The following is a 17,688-nucleotide window of genomic DNA, read 5'->3' as shown; positions in this document are numbered from 1 at the left end:
TTTAGTCTTTTGGATAGGTGGAGTCAGGATTTGCAAATGAACTATTTATTTAATAGCTACTTTTAGGAAGCCCTTAGTGGTTTTTCAAAGCGCAGTATCCATGTTTTTGGCAGACTGATTAACATACAGTGAGGGAAATAAGTATTTGATCCCCTGCTGATTTTGTAAGTTTGCCTGCTTACAAAGAAATGAAGGGTCTATCATTTTTATGGTAGGTTTATTTTAACTGATAGAAACCGAATATCAACCAAAAAAATCAGGGAAAAAATCATTTTAAATTATTTTATTCAATTATAAATTGATTTGATTTCAGTCAGTGAAATAAGTATTTGATCCCCTACCAACTAGCAAGAATTCTGGCTCCACAGATTGGTTATGTGCCTATAGGGACCACAGATTAGTCCTGTCACTTTAAGAAAGTACTCCTAAATCAGCTTGTTATGTATATAAAAGATGCCTGCCAACAGAATCTGTATCTTCCATTTCAACCTCTCCAACACCATGGTCCAGACCAAATAGGTTTTAAAGGATGTCAGGGACAAGATTGTAGACCTGCACAAACCTTGAATAGGCTACAGACAGAAGCTTGGTGAGAAGGAGACAACTGCTGGTGCGATTATTTGGAAATAGAAGAAATACTAAATAACTATCAATTGCCCTTGGTCTGGAGCTCCCTGCAAGATTTCCCCAATGGAGTAAAGATGATCATGAGAAAGGTTAAAGATCAGCCCAGAACTACACAGAAGAAGCTTGTTAATGATTTCAAGACAGTTGGGACCACAGTTAGCAAGCAAACCATTGGTAACACGCTATGCCGCAATAGATTGAAATCCTGAAGCACCCGCAACGTCCTCCTGCCCAAGAAGGCCCGCCTGGCTCGTCTGAAGTTTGACAATAAACATCAAAATGATTCAGAAAAGGCTTTGGCGAAAGTGCTGTGAGACCAAAATTGACTCCTGTTTTTGGAGGGAGAGAAATGCTGACTATGACCCCAAGAACACCATCCCTACAGAGAAGCTCAGTGTTGGAAACTTTATACTTTAGGGCTTTTTCTCTGCTATGGGTACAGGATGACTTCACCGCATTGAGGGGCTGAGGCATGTACTGTAAAATCTTGGACGAGAACCTCCTCCCCCATTAACTAGATCACTGAAGATGGGTCGTGGATGTCCTTTTAACATGACAAAGACCCAAAACATATTGCCAAGACAACCAAAGAGTGGTTTAAGGAGAAGCACATTAAATGTCCTAGCCAGTCTCTAGACCCTAGTCCTATAGAGAATCTGTTAAGGAGGCTAAAACTCCAATTTGCTGAGCCACAGCCAAGAAACCTTAAAAATTGACAGAGGAGTGGACTAAATGTATCCTGACACATGTGCAAACCTGGTGACCAACTATCAGAAATGTCTTGGCTCTGTGCTTGCCAACAAGGGTTTCTCCACCAAGTACAGTTATTTTTTCTCGGATATCAAATACTTATTTCACTGACTGAAATGCAAATCAATTTATAACCTTTATATAACATTTTTTCCCCTGATTTTTTTTTTTATATTCTGTCTCTGTCAGTTAAAATAAACCTACCAAAACTGGTATTCAACTCTTTGTTCTGTGGAACACAAAAGAAGATATTTTGAGAAATGCCTCAGTGGCTTTGTGTCAACGCAATGGAAGTCAATGAATGTTATTTGGTGGTTACCAATGTTCTTCAAAATGTCTTTTGCGTGCTCTGCAGAACAAGGCAAGTCATACAAGCATGGAATGACATGAAGGAGAGTATGATAAAGAAAACCCTTGAAATTGTGTGTGAACTATTCCTTCAACTCAATCCACCTTACGTTTAATCTCTCTTCAGTGATCTGTTGTGGTGTATGTTTGTGTTATTTAAACAGCCTCGAGAGGACAGATATCAATGGCAAAATATAATCAAAACAAGAGATGGATGGAGTGCTGTTGCTCGGCAACCGAGCTCATCTGAGCACATCCGAAGCTCCTCGCTGAGAATACCAACAACAGAATGAACGTCCACATCAAACAGCATTAGCTTCTCCTGACAGCAAGGAAAGCTGAAATCCCTTTGCTTATTCTCATTAAGCCTCAAGATTCTTGTGTTATATAGAGGAAACCACATCCATAGAAACCCTTCGTTAAACTAATTATGTTTCTTGTGCGGTCAGGCTCAAATCCCTGAAAAGAAGTCTATTTCTGAAGATGCAACGTGGCCGAAGTGAAATGATCATTAATCAAAATCTTCTACATGCAACTGCTTCTGTGAATTATGATTGGCCACTCACCTGCAGGCGAAATAGAGTGGAGTCGCTCCAGAGACATTGGGTCTGTTGATGTCTGCTCCACTGTCCAAAAGACATTGCACCGTCTGTCAGAACACAACAACACCCAATGAGATATATTGAATATATAATACAGATACATACACAATAGATTAACATCAAAACAACAAAGCACATATCTGCAAACACATCATACTAAAGCTTTTCCCTGAATTAACCTTATACTTTTCTGAGACTTGGTCTCAATGTAAATTTCTATTGCTCCACCTGGACCTGAAATGTCATAAACATGAGACGTCATGATGACTCAAATCCACAAATATTATGTGGTTTCACTGTTTATGTGGCTGTAGCTCAATGGTTAGAGCATGGCGCTAGCACGCCAAGATCATGGGTTCGAACCCAGGGATTGCACATACTTACAAATGTAAACAAATGTATAGTAAAATGCAATGTAAGTCGCTTTGGATAAAAGCGTCTGCCAAATGCGTAAATGTATTCAGAAGATAAATGCATGTTAGAATGCAAAATTAGTCGTGATATTAGGTCGATATTAGAATAACTAGTTTATGGGGTCTATGGGGTGGAGGAGGAAGGTCGCACAACTGTCGTGGGACCGAGACGAGAGATGGCTATACATACGGACCTCTTTGCGATGACTGGTTAGATTACATGACCATGCTCTTGCCAAACAAAATAAACTTAATGTAAAATGCATGATGTTGTTTCTTACATATTATCATTATTTTGTATTTAAATACAAAAACCCTTTAAAAGACACCATTAAAAATTGAAGTTGATAAATCAGTATGAAAAAAAGTTAGAAAAAAGGAATAATGTTTATTCTTACAGTCTTGTGTCCGTTCTGGCAGGCTACATGTAAGGCTGTCTGGCCCATGGCATCCTCCACATCCACATTGGACACATACTGCACCAGATCATGAAGCAGTTCTGTCCTGCCATTTACTGCCAACCAGTGAATCTAATGACACAGGGGAATGAGATGACGTATGAAAAAATGTAATTATTTATTCAAATTCTTAAAAGTGACACATACTTCAACAGCTGTTTTCCCATACAGGGCTAGTCCTAGATTAAAATAAATGTTAGGGCTGTCTAAACTGAAAATTTGTACTGACATATCCTAAAATATAGCAGTGCCCTTGTTTTGTCTCAAAATGCACACAAGTAATGATTTTTGTAAAGCATTTTAGTAAAACGCGCTTTAGTAAAACACGCTTAAATGTCCTAATTTAACTAAAACCTAATCCTGTTTTAATCTAATCCCAAACTGCCCCAAAAAATCCAAGACCCCTAGAGAGAATACTATTTCAGGAATAAGTTTGAAAATATAACCTAAAACTCAAAAAGAATTTTTAATGTATTAGCATTTGGTATATTGACAGTCCCACTGAAGTGCCTCGAAGTGCAGCTTTGTTTATTTTTCAATTTCTCAATTTTTTTCAATTTATTCATTTCCACTGAAACAGGACGTTAGGGCAGGACGTACGAAGTAGCTCCTTCTGCTTTTCAAAAATAGCCAAAAGCATTTAGTTTACCCTACAATCTGAAGTGCAGAATGATGTCATAAAATCACTGATCCATATTGGCAGAAGTGAGAGATCAAATCTTTCAATGCTTTTAGCAAAATGTGTGTTTTGGAGCACACTAGTTAAGATATTCTTAAGACTTATTCTTAAAATACATACAGCATTCATACTAAAAGTAAAAGAAAACATTTTTATTTCATGGGGAGGTTATGGACAGCAGCTGTGTGATGCTTATGATATGTGTTACACAGCATCTTTTACGAACATTTCAAAAAGCACTTTTAAAAGTAGCAAATCAAACATGTTGTACAAAGGAGAGTATACTTTTGTAATTTATTGACCTAAAAATAGATAAGTGTTAGAGGGAAATAATACTGTATTTAATTAGCCATGATAAACATAACTAAAAATAATTATAAATGTACACTAAAACAGCTCCAATAATAATAAAAACTTTTGTTATCATACTCACAGCGGTTAGGCCTTCATTATTACAGATATTGACATCAGCATTGAACTCTAATAGTCTGCCCATACACTTCTTCTGTCTGTCAAAACAATAAAACAATAGCACAAAACATCATTAGGACTTATTTAATGCATTCCTCAGATAAAAGACAATTACCATCATACTGTTGTTATGTGCTCTGCACAACACACATGCTTTGAAACCTGACCGGAGAGTATAAATTAACCAGCAGGTGTCAGTATTACACTGCATTTCTAGAACAGTAATTTTTTACCCATTTCTTGCAGCAAGATGCAGAGGTGTACAGCCAGAGATGTCCTGATAGTTTGGATTGGCTCCACGCTTTAACAGCAGGACCAGACACTCTACTGACCCACAACTAAAACAATCAAGCAAAAACTCTTTTAGAAACAATAACTGGGTTTTGTATGAACATGTCTGAATTGGATCCTCAGGACCAATCCTCTATCTGTTCCCATTACAGAAATCATTATTAATGATCAGCTGTTCATTCACAATGGTTTCTTTTATCTAATGTCCAGAAATGTCTTTTGGTTCCCATCCACCAGATAACCTCCCACCAATAGTTGCCACCACATTACCAGCAGATACCCAGAGAGAACAATCATTTTCATTAACCAATCATTTTCAGAACCAATACAATTCCCATTATACCTATTTCTGTGAATTTCTGTAATGAATTTTTTGTTATTATTATTATTTTATTGGTTTTTTAGCAGAGTGTATATTATTTGTCCTTTCTTTAGCAACCGATAACACTTTAGAAGTTTTTATCAATATATTTACCATCAATTTAGAGGTAAAACAAGCATATCACCAAGTTGTTTCTCTAATTTTGCCAGAAGGTAACAAAAGCAAAGGTCAACTCACTTGGCAGCAATGTGTAAAAGGCTTCTTTTAACCCGCCCAAATGCATAGTTGACATCAAACTTGGAGTTTAAAAGCAATTCTGAAACAGACCTGTGGAGTATAAAAGCCAAGTACGAGTGAATACATGAGTATTAAAGAGTTGCTGAGCTTCACATTCACTGACTGCTATTGCATTCATAGCAGTTAATTGTTTACATAGCTGATACTATTGAGCTTAGTTAGAAATGGAGTCAACTAAATTATGTCACTTTATTTTTCTCTTGTTAGGCAGGTGATTCTCACAAAATCTTGGTTTCAAGATGTCAAACATGATTTTCTTAAAAACTGTCACTCCCATAGCATGTTTTGCTAAACAAGAGAAGCCAGGATGCATAAATTTGTATTAATCATACATCATTAGACGTTACCAAATCACATTTCATGTAAATAAAAAATTACATTAAACATTTTTTTAAATGTGGAAAACTACCTATATCGTTAATGCGAATAAAAAAGTAGTGTACACAACGTGACAAGTTAATATAATGTTTTTAAATAGAAAAAAATAAGTAATCTGTTAACCTGGTAGCCATTTAAAAGGTACCGGCATATGTGTTATTTCAAACAAAATCAAACTTAATTATAAATATCTTTCAGCAGAAAAAAGCAATAAAATACAAAAATAATTTGTTACTATGTTAAAACGCGTTATACAAGGCAGAGAACACAGTTAGGTTTATTATCTTTTTTGTGTGTTTGTGTTACTGAATGATATATAATTAAAATCTTTACTGCCATGATATTTCAGTGGTTTCGTGAGAATGAGGCCATTTCGGTTTTGGCATGTGTTCATTGGTATTTGCTCAACCTAGAAACCGGTACTTCCACTTACACTCAAACAATAAAAAACATGAATTGTTCTTTATGTTGCTCCCTGGGGACGTAACAATACATTCACATTAACATTAGCATTATGTTTCTCATAAACCTGCCACTCACCTGTGCTGGTCAGCCATGACCATGGGCATGAGAGTGTACACAGCTGTTTCACTATCTACAACAAACAACAAGAACCTTTATGTGAACAAGAAAACTTGGCAAGCAAACTAGGGCAAACTGTTTTCTCATTTTTATAAGAAGCTGGATTAGCGCGTTTGTGCGTGTAGCCGCAGACAGCAGGCGTGTTCGACTTCATGCGGCTCTGCGCACACCGATCGACGCATGACATACGAATACCGCGACATCTATTAGAAAGCAGACTACTTCACTAGGCTTGTTCGACTTGATGCGGCGCCGCAAAATCCGACGGGCGTATGACATCAAAGTACCGCGAGAGCGAGTCGAAAGCAAACTTTTTATGGTTTTTCGAATCGCTCTCGCGGTACTTTGATGTCATCCGCCTGTCAGATCTTGCGGCGCCGCATCAAGTCGAACAAGCCCATAGGCTTTCGCAATGTAGGCTACTTGATATCATATACCGATCGGTCTGCGCAACTCCGCATGAAGTTGAACACACCTAGGGATTCTTCCCGGAAGTCAAGATTGCAAGGTATCAGGGTCGCCTTGACAACTTCAGTGGTCCCGTGAAAAATGAATATTTGCGCATAGATTTTACAGTGACGTCACGTCTTACCTTCGGGGAGTTCCACGGTCCTCGCGCGCCGCAGCGAGCGCGTCAGTCGATTCAGCTGCACGTTCAGATGCTCCATCGCTCGCTCCATAATACGAGCTAAATTCAGAACATTGAACACTTACTGTCTCCGTCAAGAGCCAATGTCTGGATCTCTTCCATCTGTTGTGGGTTGGATGCACTGTATCCACAAATCATGCCTCCGCACACTATCCCTCCATCCCTCTGTGATTCATTTTGGCACAGTATTTCCTCATGGTGGCTTTCTTCCTGTTTTTATTGGAAGGAATTATGGGAAATGTATTTTTTATAGAAAAATGTTTTTGGTTGATAAATGTAATAATGTGAATATGAAATTTAATAAAATAAAAAGTCTAAAATATTATATAAATGGACATTCTCTAAAGATGTCATTTATAATTATGTGTTTAATACACAAGGCATGGTTTGCCTCTATTAGTATTAAAAATGTCAATTTACTTACTAGAATCAGAAAACAGAGTTCAAAATATATATTTGTATTTGCTATGCCGGCGCAATTTCAAATTAATAATTTGTTTATTAACGACGAGACTTTTACTTTGAAATTTTACGTCGTCAATGTAATCTTTACTTGTTCCTATTGGTGGGATTAGATTATCAGATTCAAAACCCACAATATTAATCTCTAGTTTTCTATTCAATCAATGCGTTTGATTCGAATGGTAGGTGTGATATCTGATCAAAATAGTTTATACTATGATAAAGAGAGATGCCACTTCTGAGGAAGACGATGAAGAAGATTATGAAGCTGAAAATAGAGGAACAATTTCAACTGTTTTATATTTCATCTCTAATGCTGTGTCTGGTGAGTTTTCCCTGATAAATGGTCCATGTAATTTAAATTATTGTTAACAAACATATATAACGAGATATGTTTAATAAATAATTGTTGACCGAATAAAATAATAAATAGTATAGTATACCTTTTAGACAGCTAACTCAAAGGTTACGAAATGTGGTGGTGTGCAGTCAAAATGATTAGTTTAATGGAATAATAAAACCCACCACACGTTATACATATTTATTCATTCATTCTTCATCGCCAGTCCCTTATTCGTCCCTTATTCTGGGGTTCTTTTACTATGAAAACCGTGTGAGCGTCAATGCTGACGTCATATTATCGCGTCTTCATCTGGGCATGTAAATATCCCGTGGTTTTATTTATCGTGAATTAATTTTATAGTGTTACGTTCTTTCGTTTTGCGTGTATATTTATTTTTACATATGTAACGTTATGTATTTGTGCATCTAAACTGGACGCCGTTGTCATGATGGCTATCACAAAAATGTCAACGCTGTCAAAATGAGGAAGTCCCGTCGTATTGAATGTGTTTTTGAGGAAGTCTTCTTCATCATGAGGCTTCTGCTATGTGTGGTTTCATCTGAATGATTTTCCTCTGATACGTGACATTTGTTTGGGGAAGGTTTTCTCAGAAGCTGGGGTTTTAAAGGATCGGAGATGCTGAATGTGCCGCCTCAGCCTTTCCCTGCTACTGGATCCCAGCAGAGGGTCGCACCCGCCGGACAGTCCAGGAACAAGGTTTGATTAAACACATTCTCAACACGAATCATTTTTTTTGCCATTACTAATAGTAAGTGTTAAGCTAAGCAGTAAATGCAGGCGAGGTTATGTAATGTTTTCTTTAGTAGTGATTGTATGCATAAAATAAGCACGGGGAAGCACGATAAACGTACTTTTCGTTCATGTTGATGTTACTGTAAATATGCTGCAGTGTATGTCAGGAGTAAAGGTTTAATATACACTAATGAGACAAAACATTATGACCACCTGCCTTACATGCTGTTGGTCCCCCACCTGTTGCCAAAGCATCACCGAGTCACCTAAAGACTCTACAATTCAATTCAATTTTATTTATATAACGCTTTTCACAATGTGCATTGTTCCAAAGCCACTTTACAGGAGAAAATAAGAAAAACACAAAAAAGGTAAAACACAGCACAGTGCATGGTGTTTATATAACAAGCAAGATCATTATAATAAATAATATCTAATAAGTGCAGTCTCCCGGTGGTTTATTTAGCATAGTATGCATTAAGTGAAAGCTTGGCTGAAAATATGTGTCTTTAATCTGTGTCTGAGTGTGTCTGAACCTCGAATAGTATCGGGAAGGCTATTCCAGAGTTTAGGTGCGTGCTACATATAAGAAAGCTCTACCCCCTTTGGTGGATTTACACAAAGTTACATTTGTGTAAAAAAACATTAATACTAAATGCAAAAAGTGACAATGAATGGTACTGTATTTATTGTATACAGGTGGCACTCAAGCCTGGTCACAGTCTCCTGGACTGGATCAGACTGACCAAAAGTGGGCGTGATTTGACCGGACTGAAAGGTCACCTGATCGAGGTGACAGAGGAGGAGCTGAAGAAACACAACACCAGAGATGACTGCTGGACGTGCATTAGAGGTATTGGAGTAATTCTTAGTGTGATTGTCTCCAGTGTGATCTACAACTGCTATTTTTCATTTAATCTTTGGGTGTTTTCATTCATGGTGTGTTGGTGCATTTAAATACAGGCATAAATATGGGCAGTACATCGCAGAATAGTCTTGAATACATAGTCACTATGGCATTTCATTTATTTCAGTTTTGGGGTACCATGACAGTAAAATGAAATTTAATTTGCTGGTTTGTGAAAAAGTTGAATCACTTTTCTAAAGTCAATGGTGTAAATTGTATAACAGTTTTTTTTTACAGATGTTCTTGCTTGTTCTTCCTAGCGCTCTTGTAAACTGTTGTGTTGTTTTTGTATGAATTTATCAATCCGTCTGGAAGAAAGATTGCTTTCTTCCAATAAAAGTAGACATGCACCAATTGATGTGAACATCTTTGTCAAATGTACTGACGACATTATACCTGTGTGCGTGTGTTTTCTTCAGGTATGGTGTATAATGTCAGCGCCTACATGGATTTCCATCCTGGTGGAGAAGCAGAGTTAATAAGGGCTGCTGGGATTGACAGCACTGACCTCTTTGACCAGGTACATGCTCCATTAGAAAACACTAATGGTGCTTTCCCCGAGAAGGACAAATCTTAATCATAAGTAGTCCATGTGATTCTTGCATGTGTTTTGTCAGGTGCACCGTTGGGTGAATTACGAATCCATGCTGAAGGAGTGTCTCGTTGGGAGAATGGCAACAAAACCCAACCCTGCTCTTCAAGGTCCTGTCACGTCTTCCTCTCTATACACAATAGAAATGGTTCATTTAAGACTACTATCAAGTAACACTTGCCCAGTTGCCAGTTACTGTGTTTTGAAATGTGTTTTTTGTCATATGTGTTTTGATTTTTACAGTTGAGACAGAGAAGCCGGGAAGCACTCATTTGAACGGTACATCAAATCAAAAATCAATTGGTTATAAACCATGAGGATGTGTTGTCATGTTCTTGTGTTTATATATAATATTGTGAAATATTGAAGGTCTGTCTGTTCCTCCACCCATGAGATTTGAATTCTCTGCTGCTCCTCTACCAGTAAAAGATCATCGCCCTCGGTAGGTTTGAAGTATTGACTCCACTAATATTGTATGCTAGTGGATGAAATGTGATTTATCATGAGGTAACTATTTTACATTAATATAATAATGAGTAGTATGTCTTGTTTGTTCTTCATCTTTACTCTTTAGGTATGATTGGTTTCAGACAGATGCCACTGTAAACTTTGTTGTTTACACCAAACGAAAGGTATAACTCATTTTTATGAACTGCATAGGTTTATGGTAGTCTGCGGTTAAACAGATAACAGTATTTTGTTATCCGACCCATCAGATTCCCAGCTCGGGCTGTGCGGTGGTGGATCTACAGAATGATACACTTCGGGTGGAGATGCTCTTGGGGAAGATGTCATATCTGCTCCACTGGCGTACGTCTACATAGGTTTCTGTAGTCACACAGAGATCATTATTGTTTTGTGTCCATTATCAAATTTTTATTTATTTATTTAGGCTTGTCCAGTGAAGTTCAAGAGAGTGTTGATGGTTAGTACTATACTTTACTCATCCTTTTTTGTTGTATCTAGAACTACATTACAATGATTACATAAATAATGCTCGAATCAGTGGTTTAATTCAATTCACATTTATGTGTAATGATGCCTTGTTGCAAAGCACCTTTACAAGAAATCAATCATAGAAAACGTATTAAATATATAGCATACATACAGTATATAATCGAATACATGGCATTATTTCAAATTATTGTTCTCATAGAAAGACCTACTGAAATGGTAGTGTATACTTGTTTTGAGACTAAGGGACTTTTTGTCAATCAATATGATGGACAGGGATGGGTTTTGACTTTGATGTGCCCTGGGCACGGACGTTTCAAAGACCCCCTGGCATCACATATTTTACGAGAACAGTGTTGCACCTATGCCAGAGGACTTAGGAGCGGTTCGCACAGAACGCACCTTTGAGTGTAAAAACGCATTACACAGTGTTAGGAATGATATGAAAAAGCACAGCGCAAACCTCGAGCGTCTCGTGGCCCTCTATTGATAACAGAAATTGCCAAATGCCAACTTGCTTTTGTAAACAAAAGCTTACGACACTTGTCCCGCCTTTGGTGTCTTCTGATTGGTCAACTGCTGTGGAACTGACATTGATGAGCTGCGCTGTGTGTAAAAATTGAAATTATTTCAACTAGACACAGCGTGTTAAAACCATGGGCTTATGTGAGAGATGCTGCAAACGGCGCGAGACGCAGGCATAATTAAAGGCGGGGTAACCGATTTCCGAATTACGCTTTAGACTGAGTCGGGCCGAGTACCAAAACAACATTGTAGCCAATCTTGATGTCCCTCTCAACAGCGCGGCATGCATTAGGATTATTTATTTGATTTATTCGCTACGGTTAATACTTCACAACTGCAAAAATAATCATTTTATTCCACAGTATTCAGCACTATTTTATTGAGAAAATAAAATAAATGAAAAATGAACACATATTAAAGGTGGGGTGTCTGATTTCTCTTAGCCGTTGTTGATGTTCAAATCACCAAAACAAACACACCCCTACCCCCATCTTTCGCTTTCGTCAGCGCTCGGCTCGGCTAATGTTCGTCCTGTGCACTGTGCACCTTACTGCTGATAGGCTATAAGGTTGTTTTGGTACTTGGACCGACTCACTTGTCTAAAGTGTAATTCGGAAATCGGTTACGCCGCCTTTAAATTTGCCAGGCCCCCTGATGGTCTAGTACCCTGGGCACGTGCCCAGTAGGCCCATGCGTTAATCCGGCCCTGATGATAGATAACAGGATTAAATTTAAACCAGACCTTTTTTTCCAGTTGACATGTATATGACCCTTAAATAGAATAGAAAGAATAGGAATGTAACACACATAGAGAATTTCCTAAATGAACAGTTCAGATATGTACAGTATGAGTACACCCCCCTGAAATTGTCAGGATAATTGAAATTGATGTTATTCAAAAGAGGACAATGAGTACAACATGTCATAAACAAAAGTGAATGCCCAGAGGGCTCAGAGCAGTACTGGAATGAAAATAATCTTTAAAGATTTCAAATTCATTTGTTCTTTATTTTTTACTTTTGTAGTTTATTTTGCATCTCGATGCGACATGTTTGTTGTTATTAAGTGTGCTTTAATAAATTGTAATGATGATGATTTAAGAAAATAAATATGTCGTTATGTTTAGAAAGAGTGTGCTTATTTATGCTGTTTGCTGTGCTATTCTATTTATTATTTTCTTGTTTTTGTAATTTTCTGTTTTCCTGTGCTCTCAGTCCAGACAGCCCACTCTGTTGGAAAGGTTCAAGTCTGTTTGCATAAATCGGTTAAAACCAAGTGGACACAAGTCGGGCAACCACTAGAACACCACGATTCATTTATTCAGTGTAAAGATCGTGGTGAGTTTAACACATTTTAACTTTGTTTACATTACATAGACCAAGGGTGTCCATTGTTACACCATCAATAATTTGTTGCCATCGTTTCTGTAATAATTAACAAAGTGACCTATTGACTAAGTGACTATGAGGTGCCTAAAACGAGGATTACAACATTTTTATTGCAGGACTCTTCTACAGGGAATGTGTTTTAGTTTCTAAAACAGAAGTGACACACAACACGCAGGTCTTATGTTTGCAGCTTCCCGCTGGGTCATACGTGCAGGTTCCTGTGGGAAGGCATGTGTACCTCAAAACCTCCGTTCAAGGTAACAGGTTATGTTACAGAGCCATAAAAGAAACAAAACCGATAATACGTTTTCAGCAGGCTGATTTTTGTGTGTTTGGCGAACAGATACCGATGTGGTGAAACCCTACACACCAGTGGATCAGACTCTTATGTCTTCAACACAATCCAGCGCAGAAATGGGCTCATATATACATCTCATGATAAAGGTCTATCCTGATGGGTTGCTGACGCCACACATTGCCAACCTTCCCATTGGTAACTACTCATGTTAGGACTGGTATATGTTGTGAAACACCAGAGGATACTACAAAGCAAGTCTTAATAATGAAAATGAAGCAGAGTTTATATTGTCATAGGTATATTAGTTTAAAGTGGCCTAATTTATAATATTGGCAGTTTATAATATTTGCAATACTTAACAATAAGGATGCTGTGATTGACTCAGAAAAATTGTCACTTGCTCAGATCACATGTTTTCAGTGCCTTGCAAAATATATATATATATATATATATATATATTTGGGTTCTTTGATCCATTTTCACAACGTAAGAGTTAATTATGTATTAACAAACAAGCTTGTGTATGTACAGTATATTGACTTATGTGTAAGTTCAGTTGTAAATTCTAATGATAAAATATGCCACCAATATTTACCTGATTAAGATAAATGAGGTTTTGTTTTAATTACAAGAGTCTAAGCATTAGTTACAGAGTGGTTTAAAAATGACAATCAATCAGTAATGTTTTAAAATTGTATTTTCAGCAAAAGTGTATGTTTTTATTTGATTAAAATATGCATTACAAAGTTATTAAATATATTTGCTGTACTTAAAATGTACTTAAAGTACTTAAATGCATACTTTAAATACATTTAATAATTTATGTTTGTTATTAAAAGGAAACTTTGGTGTGTCAACCTAGGAACTAATTATTGCAACCAAATAAAAAAATAAAAAACAGGGTCTCTGTCCCAAACATTAAATAGCGTACTGTACCTTATGTATTAGAGTATCTTAGGAAGTGGTTTAATTTTGCAAAGCTTTAGCTTGGTAAGTTCCACGTTATCAGCCTCCTATATGTTTGTTTTTTTAACCCATGTTTTCTTTCTGGTGTCTCAGGAGCCTCTCTATCAATAGGTGGTCCCGAGGGGTCTTTCACTCTGCGTTTCCTGCGTGATGTCACTCACTTGTACCTGTTAGCAGCTGGCACAGGATTCACACCCATGGCTCGTCTCATACACTTGGCCCTTCAGGACTTCACTTCAATCAGGTCTGTAACACACGAAATCTGAACAACAAGGGAAACGTTTACACTCATCTAAAACGTTGACTCATCTGATACTGCTTAAAATACATCCCAGAATGCATAGAGAACACTGTGTGTTCTGAAGGTGAAGGGTGGTTACTTTGAAGAAGCTAACATTTAGATTAAGATGCCTAACGTTGTTTCATATTTTTATTTTATTTGCTTGGTGACTTCATTAGAAGAATGGCCTTTTACAAATCTGTGTCTATTTTTTGTATATTGTGTCTTTTTCTCTAGAAAAACTAAGCTAATGTTCTTCAACCGTCAGGAGAGGGATATACTTTGGCATTCTCAGTTGGATGAACTTTGTACAAAAGAGGAAAGGTAAAAATAAAACATTTCAGAGTACCTCGTTTTTCCATGCTGAGCATTTTTGTACTCTTTTGCCCTTTTATTTGTGCCGGACATTGGTTCTTGTATTTTCAAAGATTAAGTTGACATTGGATGGCTGGGAGATACGATACAAAATGTTTAGCCAAAGTGTTCACACATAAAAAGGCACAGAATTAAATCTCTTTTTTCATGTTTTGGATCAAATGCAGCTCTTACAGTGTTTGCGTGTTTCAGGTTTGAGGTAGAGTATGTTCTCTCAGAGCCTGTAGACTCATGGGAGGGCAGAAAAGGACGGATAGACGCTGAAAAGCTGCAGGACCTGTTAGAAAGACCGGACAACTCCAAGTATTTAGTGTGTGTGTGCGGCCCCGCTGGATTCACAGAGCAAGCAGTGCAGTGAGTGTTACTTATGACATACACACACACACAGACACACACACACATAAACCAGAAACTACTTCAGTTCACATAATTTTCATTGCCTGAATTGATTTTTTTTCTCGATCTTTCTTATAGAAAGGTCAGACAGTTGGACTTCAGTGAAGAGGAGATTCACGTTTTTCAGGGCTGATAGGGACACTTGTAGACTATCACTATGCATATAAAATGCACTTTCCAGTAAAAAAAGATGAAACGGCAACACTGTTGGACCTCTGCAATTTAAAGGATGGAAAAGTTGTGGCACAATGAAAATCATGCACTCAAAGATTTTGAACAAAACATTTCTGTTGTAGGCTTTTTCCCCATTGGCTATATATTAGCCAATCTTTAGCAAGGCTGAATAATTCTGTAAGTTTTGTTCTGTATTTGTAACAGAAGATCATCTATATTTTATTGTGAAAACGTCACTGTCTATAAAGACACAGTTCCTTGAGCTGATTATTTGTCAGGGTGTAATGCTAAAAGATGTCAGTGGAAACAGTTGTTCCATATTGCTGTGCAAAAATACTGTATAGCAGAATGGTCAGTATAGCTGGTTGCAATGCCTTGTGTGACTTCAGTGTGAACACTACAATTCACACAGTTTTAAAACATGTTAATGTTAAAGCCAAATAAAACACTTTTGCTGTTTTCCTGTTAAATGGGACATTTAAGAAAAAAAAGACTTCATAAATTTTCTTCATTATCCTTTACCTTTCCTCCTTAACAATCCTCATGCTTTTTCACAACTATTTCTGTTTCTTTTTTCTCACCATGTGCATGTGTTTGTCTTGTCATATAAGTGTCTTAAGAAGCCCTTAACATACAGTAAGATGATCTTTTTAAACTCTTTTTAAAAACAAAAGTGAAACGATATCTTTTCAAATAGCCCTGCTGTGGTTCACATCTACACAATACAATAACTTAAAAGCACATCCTTAAAAACTTTATAGTTCAGTTGATACAATACATTATTATAGGTCTACAGTCGATTATTCAGAAAACTAAATTAATGTATAATTTTATTCTGAACATTTGGTGTAGCATCTGCAACTGCCATCCATATGTTTATACAAACATCTCACCACTTCTCTCATATCCTTTATTCCTTATTGCTTATATAAGTCTGTTCACATTTTCATTGCCATTGTATAGTTGTGGATGTCTTTTGAATCACGTCTTCTGGATTATTGCTTTGCCTTGTGGATTATACACCAGTGTCTGAACATGGCCTGGACTTTAACCATGATTTCAGTTTCACATTTTGGATCTTTAATAAATCTGGTACTTTTGGATTCAACATGTACAAGTGTGGGTTTGTTACAGTAGCCCACTTTACTTGAATGGAGGTATACTTTAAAAGGGTGGTTTGATGTTTCTAATGCTTTAAAATGAATGAATGAAGAATTATATTTAATGTAATAAACGTGTGGTATTATATCCAAAACATCAAAATTTTAAACAAAACTTATTACTGCAAATGATTTGTTGTTTTAACTTAAAAAAAATTAGGTTACCCAGCTGCCTTAAAGTTTTTAGTTAATTCAACTGAAAAATATTAGTTAACCTAACAATTTTGCATCAAATTCATGTAATAACTAATACTTTTTACGTTGAATTAACGCAACATTTTAAGGCAGCCTGGTAACTTAATTAATTTTCTACATTTCTCTATAATTATATTTTGATATTAAGAAAAATTCAATTAAAATATCTAAGTTGCATTCTCTTGTTTTTTTTTGTATAATAACAAAACTTCTTACCCCATAATTGTTTGATTTGGAACAATAATTAGAATGTTATAAATAAACAGCTGACAGGTATTTTTTGTTTTCTGTTATTTTCCAAATTTTTTGTTAAATTTAAACTCCTAATATGGTTTGAGTTTGCAATTACATGTTGCCACACTTTCTGGACTTTGTGAATTAATGTGTGTTAATATTATAAAATTATGTTATAATTTTCCTGGATTTCACATCTAATTAAGGTGGTGTATTACTGATTATACAAATGCAAAAATTGTTTTCAAAAACCAGTGAGTCACAGGATAAAATGTTTGGAATTTGTGTTTCCAAGACATTAAGTGCGGGTGGATGTGTTTAGGATTTCTATAGGTTTCATTAAAATATAACAATAATTGTTTAAATTATTTACTGTATCATTGTATTTACCTGGTAAATGTGGTTACAGTGTTAAAAATATATTGATTTGACTTGTGTGTTTTTTATTTGAAAGATTAAACTATTTCACGTTGTTTGATTGTATACTTTTTTTTGTATTGTACTTTTTTGTACTTTTCGAAAAGATCTGTTTTTTTGTTGTTTTGGATTCTTATTATAAACATCATATTGATAAATGTTGAAAAAAGACGTTGTATGCTTAAAATTTGAGTTTTGACAGTCTCATGAAGTTGTTAATAAAGCTTTAAAAATACAGGTAATGTATGGGGTTTGCATTAAAAACAAGCTTCTGTCTCTTCAACTTTACTCTTTAATAACCACAGATGAATACCACAATGTTGCTATGCTATTACCTCAAAACCTGAAGTGCAACTCAAAGAAAATGTGCCATTGTCAACGTGGCATTAGCAGTGAATTAGC

At 36.3% G+C, this 17,688-nt stretch overlaps 2 protein-coding genes across 3 annotated transcripts in view; one reads left to right on the top strand and one right to left on the bottom strand.

The window, feature by feature from the left end:
• hace1 (HECT domain and ankyrin repeat containing E3 ubiquitin protein ligase 1) overlaps positions 1-7,054 on the bottom strand; it is a 30,052-nt gene extending 22,998 nt beyond the window's left edge. The window contains exons 1-7 of the mRNA XM_057340485.1: positions 6,811-7,054; positions 6,177-6,231; positions 5,199-5,288; positions 4,582-4,686; positions 4,311-4,386; positions 3,139-3,270; positions 2,292-2,374 (exon numbers count right to left, since the gene is read on the bottom strand). Of these exons, the coding sequence (XP_057196468.1) occupies positions 2,292-2,374; positions 3,139-3,270; positions 4,311-4,386; positions 4,582-4,686; positions 5,199-5,288; positions 6,177-6,231; positions 6,811-6,898 (629 nt within the window). The 5' untranslated portion in view covers positions 6,899-7,054. The remainder of the gene's footprint in view (positions 1-2,291; positions 2,375-3,138; positions 3,271-4,310; positions 4,387-4,581; positions 4,687-5,198; positions 5,289-6,176; positions 6,232-6,810) is intronic.
• Positions 7,055-7,955: 901 nt separating this feature from the next.
• On the top strand, positions 7,956-17,514 carry LOC130558426 (cytochrome b5 reductase 4). 2 transcript variants are annotated; one of them, XM_057340803.1, is made up of 16 exons: positions 7,956-8,389; positions 9,125-9,278; positions 9,752-9,852; positions 9,950-10,034; positions 10,168-10,203; positions 10,348-10,366; positions 10,499-10,556; positions 10,641-10,734; positions 10,817-10,849; positions 12,618-12,740; positions 12,908-13,048; positions 13,135-13,284; positions 14,149-14,299; positions 14,573-14,659; positions 14,903-15,064; positions 15,185-17,514. In XM_057340803.1, exons 1-16 carry the CDS (start codon positions 8,309-8,311, stop codon positions 15,237-15,239), a joined length of 1,530 nt encoding a protein of 509 aa, XP_057196786.1. In that variant the 5' UTR covers positions 7,956-8,308; the 3' UTR covers positions 15,240-17,514. The 2 variants fall into 2 exon arrangements, with proteins under 2 accessions (XP_057196786.1, XP_057196785.1); XM_057340802.1 differs by having other exon boundaries at positions 10,294-10,366; positions 15,185-17,512.
• Positions 17,515-17,688: the final 174 nt, after the last annotated feature.

The sequence above is a fragment of the Triplophysa rosa genome, linkage group LG8 (assembly GCF_024868665.1).
Source record: "Triplophysa rosa linkage group LG8, Trosa_1v2, whole genome shotgun sequence".
NCBI classification, from domain to species: domain Eukaryota; kingdom Metazoa; phylum Chordata; class Actinopteri; order Cypriniformes; family Nemacheilidae; genus Triplophysa; species Triplophysa rosa.
The sequence above is the reverse complement of the archived record's forward strand: the minus strand, read 5'-3'. Positions and strand labels throughout refer to the sequence as shown.

Excerpts from the sequence above, each read along its gene's own strand:
- LOC130558426 (XM_057340802.1), top strand. The coding sequence starts at position 8,309 with ATGCTGAATGTGCCGCCTCAGCCTTTCCCTGCTACTGGATCCCAGCAG. Across the intron at positions 10,367-10,498 it reads GTAAAAGATCATCGCCCTCG|GTATGATTGGTTTCAGACAG; the intron begins GTAGGTTTGAAG and ends TTTACTCTTTAG. Across the intron at positions 12,741-12,907 it reads TATTCAGTGTAAAGATCGTG|GACTCTTCTACAGGGAATGT; the intron begins GTGAGTTTAACA and ends TTTTTATTGCAG.